The sequence below is a fragment of the Xyrauchen texanus genome, chromosome 5 (assembly GCF_025860055.1).
Source record: "Xyrauchen texanus isolate HMW12.3.18 chromosome 5, RBS_HiC_50CHRs, whole genome shotgun sequence".
NCBI lineage: Eukaryota > Metazoa > Chordata > Actinopteri > Cypriniformes > Catostomidae > Xyrauchen > Xyrauchen texanus.
In genome coordinates this window covers 44842879-44849306 of record NC_068280.1, presented here as the reverse complement: position 1 = coordinate 44849306, position 6428 = coordinate 44842879, and the positions used below count along the sequence as shown (strand labels likewise).

The window sequence follows — 6428 nt, the reverse complement described above, 5'->3', positions numbered from 1 at the left end:
ATAGAAATAACAATACTTACAAAGCAAATATGAGTTAAGTCTACTTGCATCTAATTAACTTAACCTAAATAGCTTTGTTCATTCTATATGAACATCAAGTTAATTTAACTTAATTGCATAAGTTTTGTAGAGGCCATAACTCAATTCAATTGAGGGAATGAGTTTACTCAGTCAAATGAGTGGAGTCAACTTATTAGGGTTTTTAGTGTATACGTTTCCCACTCACAGATATTCTTTCAGACTTCTATTTTCCTTAACCTGCCTAGGACATGACCACAGTAATCCGAACTTTGTAAATGAGTTAAAATAATGTGAGGCTCACTCGCGTGATATGAGGGCAGCTTGTAGTTTTAAATTCGTCGTGACAGCTCGCAACAGGGTGGGTGATAGAATCACTCTATTTGTGGCACGATGCCTCCGCGTAATAGGAGAGCATCATTTTACGCATTCAGAGAGAGCGAGGCATTCCTTAAAATAATAAAAAAAGATCCAATTTGCGGTACTTGACGTTTTCTGTTGTTGGGATCTGTTATTCTTTTCAAAGAGCATAAATAATTAGCTGTTGGAACAGAATCACTGTAGGCCTACGTTTATTTAGTCTCTATTTAGAATTTTGTCGGTAATCAATCAATTCGCCGGTTTCGCCGCCTCCCTTTTCTCCTCCCTCTCGCCTAGTTGTGATGGCTCGTGCCGTGTTGTGTGACAGCGCTGGTATTGTTTATTGAGGTGGATGTCAGGTATAATTAGCAATCGATATGGAATACGTTTCGTGTCGTGGTTCTGACGTCACCGACGATTAACGTTTCTTATTGGTCGCATATTCCCCAGCGCGAGAGCTAGTTATTTGGACAAGGCAAGAGTTGATGTTGACAAAGTGGGAGTGTAAAAAAGCCTGTGCGCCTTCTTTAGTCTCCTTATTCCTCGCTCGGAAGCGCAAAGCATGTCCACGCTCGCCCCTCCACGGCTTTTCTGAGGGAAGTGTTGGAGCTTGTTTGCCCAGACAAACGGTTCCCTGATTCGGAGATGAAATGATGGATAGCCGGATCCTCGAGCATCCACATGCCCAGTTTGGAGGCTCTCTGGGAGGCATGGTTGGAATGGGTTTCCCCTACCACCTCAGTCATCATCATGTTTACGATCTTTCCGGACATCAGATGCAGTCGGCGGCCGCTGTACCGTTTTCTATAGACGGATTACTAAACGGATCATGCTCGGCGTCTGTTGCAAACTCTAACGCATTGCTCGGATCTGGATGTGGCATAAACGGGGATAGTCAGTATAAACTCAGCGGTAAGAGAACGGCCATCCGCTTCCTTTCTTAAATAAAGGTCTACCATGTAAATTAATGTATATTAAAAAGTTACGGAAGGCCTGTCTGTGTAAAAAACATGTAATTATGATTTAATTACACATGCAATTTTTTTTAATATTGAAATTTGAAAACAGCTTTGTTTTCTTTTCATTAGTGCAGGTGAACTGACACAATGGTTTTGGATTTGATGGTTTTGTTTTCGTTGATTTTAAAGCCTTTGGATGCTTGTGTTATGGAGGATAACCATTGGCTCAGCAAAGTGATTTGTTAATGTAGACTTGACACACAGCATCTCTAAATATTACTATTATAACCGTTTTTCGTAAAAGTTACAAATTAATGTGAAACTACGACAAAGAGCAATATTTCCATTGCTTTCGATTTTACTAGAGTAGTCTGTATTTTAAGAATCCTCTAAATGGCAATTACAATGATATGGCCAATTACAATCCTTTAATATATATTTTATAGGTTGGTTAATTCGTTGCCATTAAATTAAACAGTGCAACTTTATTTTAGCATTTTATTATTCAACTGAGATGTTTGAGAAATTTGTATGAGTCGTTACTGTCAACAAATTGTTGACGGTTCCATTAAATAGAACTGAAAGTGTGCATGTTCATGATTGCATGCGCATGTCCTCACAGATTCTGTGATCCTAGATTCCGGAGACCCCGACAAGGAAAGCCCTGGTTGTAAACGGAGGCGAACGCGTACAAATTTTACGGGCTGGCAGCTGGAGGAACTAGAGAAAGCGTTCAACGAAAGCCATTATCCGGATGTGTTCATGCGCGAGGCGCTCGCGCTACGTCTAGACCTGGTTGAGTCACGTGTTCAGGTAAATGATGGTGTGTTTTATGTCGTGACAAAATCTTTCCTTTATCTTTATTATGATTGCATATTTGTAATTAATCAGACACATTATTAGCAGTAACAGCTACTCCAATCTTCACGTAGTTTTGTTTATAATGCTGGCTAATCTGCTGAAAGATTTAAAGGTTTCAAATACCAAAAAGTGTGGATGATCTTTTTTCCAGATGCACGACAGCAGGATAGACATATTTAAAATAATGGTAAACAATGGTATGGTAAAATAATTATTTTGACAAAAATATTGAATAATGGTATGTTAAAACAAACTTGACTACTTTTTATTTTATTTCATTTTGGATAATTCAATTGGATAATTTATTAGCATATTATTATTAACAGTGTAGTACTGTTATTATGATGAAAATATAACAAAAATGTTAGTCCTGGTGCCATCAATAACTTATATAAATAACTTGACCAGCCTATTAACATACTCACATTTTAGTTAATATTATTTGATTCTACCCGTTTTACCAATTCATTGCAAAATTAAATATAGGCCAGTGGGTTATGAATGATGTCCAAACTACTGTAAGCGTTGGACGTGCAGCCTTTGTCTGGATTTTTCTTTTTGTAGAATCTCGACGCTGGATTAGACGTCTTGTTTGGGGATTTAAGCTTAGCTTTGTATTATTCGTATTCCTTAAGGAAGATTAGACTGCTTTATCGTTAGGTTTGTGTGCTCACAGACTTTACCGTCATTAACGTTTCATGTGCATACAAAACTATTGTCATGTATAGCCTCGATGTCTCGATGTTAGTATGCGTCTTAGCCTGCTGGTGGATGTTAACTCCTGTGTTATCAGCGCTGAACAGACGGCAGTCGCCATGTGAGGGGCCTGGGTGTGAGGTGCGAGCCTGCTGCTCTGCCTCTTCTGGGCCAAATCTGTCCTAACGCTTACACGCGCCTAAATGAACTTAAGGGGAACAGGGTCTAAATTAGCCACGCAAAAACCAGATCTAATTAAGAGAGAATGGGATATTACATTGAGTCAATTGACAATTAAGGCAAGCGCATCTGTGGCTGTGAGATTTAGGCCTAGATTTAAACATTACAAGTCAAGTTGGTTTACTGTCATTTCCTTTGTTCAGTAAGTGTCATGTTTTTAACGAACCTTGTGATGCGAGGGAAAAAGGAGATGAAAACAAAGCACACCCCATCACTTAATAATAATAGCTAATATTGTAGCAATTTACTGTTTATCACATACAGAAATCTGAAATATGGCCATATATGAACACACAAACACATATACACACACATCATATATATATATATATATATATATATATATATATATATATATATATATATATATATATATATATATATGATATGTGTGTGTGTGTGTGTGTGTATGTGTTTGTGTGTTCATATATGGTCATATTTCAGATTTCTGTATGGGATAAACAGTAAATTGCTACAATATTAACAATTTTATATATATATATATATATATATATATATATATATATATATATATATATATATATATATATATATATATATATATATATATATTATATATATATATATATATATATATATATATATATATATATATATATATATATATATATATATATTTGGGAAAATATATATATTATATAGGCATATATTTAAACGGCCGTAGCATTTATAATGCATGTTCCATATACAAGAATATTTCATATATCATATGTCAGATTTCTGAATGGGACAAGTTTAAAATAGTCCATAGATCCCGTTTAGACCTATTTATTTTAATACGGATTTATTTTTCTTCATTAAAATAAATACAAGAAATAAATATAAATATATGCCCTTACCTATATAAATTACATAAAACAATGGTGTATTAAAGTGCCACAATAGCGTAGTCTATAATGCATAGGCTACAAGTAAATATAATGTGTTTGTCAGATTCATTTAAACATCTGTTTACATTTGCCTTTATAATAATGAGCTATTCGTAGTTCATAGATGCTTTTGAAACTCTAAAAAAATTCGCAACCTTTGCTTTCTAGGTGTGGTTCCAAAACAGGCGAGCGAAATGGCGCAAAAAGGAGAACACGAAGAAAGGGCCCGGTCGACCGGCTCACAACTCTCACCCCACTACCTGCAGCGGCGAGCCAATGGACCCAGAGGAGATAGCACGACGGGACTTGGAACGCTTAGAAAAGAAGAGGCGAAAACAGGAACGCAAACTGCTCAAGTCCCAGAACAAGCTTTTAGCGGGTGAGCTCTTCCATACGCCCGGATCTGACAGCGACAGCGGAGTTTCGCAGAGCACAGACAGCGAGTCAGCTCAGCCCAACGGGCCTCATCCTAACCCACACCGACAGCAAGCAGAACATTTATGTGATCAACACCCACGCCACCAAAGAACCGGTATAGTGAACGAGACAGCTGAGCCCATAGACCCCACAAGGAGCTCTGCTCTATGCCCTGCGAGCGGCATTACACGCGCCTCCACGCTCCAGAAACTCAACCCATTTAGTATGGAGAGTTTACTAGCCGACTCAAGTCCCAGGAGAAAAACGATCCTGGATTTTTCTCCGCTACCGCCACAGAGACAGCTGGTCGGTAAAGGCCAATTCCTTCTTTATCCTATTACCCAGCCGCTGGGTTTCATAGTGCCACAGGCAGCGATGAAACCGAGTCAGGATTCAGAAAACTCGGGTCACAGTTGTTCCACGACAGACACCTCAACCCCAAACCAGCATGGGTCTGGATATGTTACGAAAAACAATCACTTGTTCAAGGGTTCCAGCGTCAATGCAACCACAGAAGATGAGCTGCAAAGAGAAAAGCAGAACTCTTCCATCCAAACATTAAACACAAGCTCAAAATCTAATTCACCACAAAACGAGTTTGCAAAAGAGTCCGAGGCCACAAGCTCTACCCAGAAAGAAAGCGCCTCGCCTAACCTGTCTGAATATTCGGACACGAAAACGCGCAGTTCTGCAGACGCAAATACAGATGGAGAGGACGTTGACATGGACTGACATGATAAATAGGCCAGAAGCAGAGGAGCCACGTTGACTTGTCACAATCCCAAAGCTGACTGATTACGTCACGTTTTTGTATAAAAGATTGTTTGAATTAATTTTTTTACTCTTTTTTCCAGAAACGGATATTCTCTATTCAAGTGGACTAAGTTAGCATACGAGCAGGATACAAGAACAACACAAATCCTCAAACATTGTATGAATGATAAAGTATCGAAGATATTTATATATGTAACGTTTTGATAAGTAATACGAAAAATAATAAAACATTGTGAAAGAAAAAGACCTCGTATTGCCAACGACTATTCCCACCTCAGTGCTGTAGCAGTTAGCATGTCTGTTTTGTTTATCGCTTTGAGACGCTGCTGTACAGCATGCTCGTGTTTATTGCTTTAACAAATTCATTCATTCAAAACCTCCAGTTGAAATGAGGTCTCACGCCGCGGGCGGTAGGACCCGGTCAGCTCCTGTGGAGATTTGATATGAAAGTAATTATTTTCCCGGTGGCGGCTGGGAGGATACGATTTCCCCCCTTGTTAGCCTAAAGGCTTATTATACATTACCGATTCCAGCGATATGAAATCACATAAACTTCCAACAATAATAGAATTTGCATGAAAGGCTGGCGAGTCAGATTGAAATGGGGAAATAATAGCCCAGGCAGCTGCGAGCGGACGCGAATGCGTGTGTGTGTGTGCGTAGTGAGGCAAGCCTGGGTGATTCGTGGGGCGGAATTTTCATGAGGCTGGTCTGTCAGGGCTCGTGTAGGCGGTAATATTAAGATAGATGTTCGATGATATCCCTCATTGTTCTGTCGTGTGCATTGATGTTCCTGCCTTATCGGCCTATTGATCATGTGTCGCAGTGTAATAGGACAGTCTCTCTCTCTCTCTCTGTCTCACTCACACGCACACACACAAGTTGCAAAGTTAGTGGGGCACAAGTGAATTCATAAAAACAATGTAATGGAGATACAATAGCTGTCTATGTAAAGAAGAAAAGGTATCTCACTAAACGTGGATTTTAAGGCATGCATAAGCAATAGCCTATTGCTTTACAGAAATATTCCGGTTTTAATACCAGTTAAGCTCAATCAACAATATCTGTGGCATGATGCTGATTTAAAAAAAAAAAAAAAATCGATTCGTCCCTCGTTTTCATAAATTAAAAATCAAGGTTCCATTGAGGCATTTATAATGGAAGTGAATGGGGCCAATTCTTGGAAGGTGTAAATGGTGTAATGTGAAGCTTA

General features: G+C 38.7%; 1 protein-coding gene across 2 annotated transcripts; it reads left to right on the top strand.

Moving 5' to 3' along the window:
• Positions 1–867: 867 nt before the first annotated feature.
• On the top strand, positions 868–5427 carry uncx4.1 (Unc4.1 homeobox (C. elegans)). Of its 2 annotated transcripts, none has more exons than XM_052127466.1 (3): positions 868–1290; positions 1975–2150; positions 4193–5427. In XM_052127466.1, the coding sequence occupies exons 1-3, from the start codon at positions 1029–1031 to the stop codon at positions 5171–5173; spliced, it is 1419 nt and encodes a 472-aa protein (XP_051983426.1). In that variant the 5' UTR covers positions 868–1028; the 3' UTR covers positions 5174–5427. The 2 variants fall into 2 exon arrangements, with proteins under 2 accessions (XP_051983426.1, XP_051983425.1); XM_052127465.1 differs by having other exon boundaries at positions 1960–2150.
• The last annotated feature ends 1001 nt before the right edge of the window (positions 5428–6428 follow it).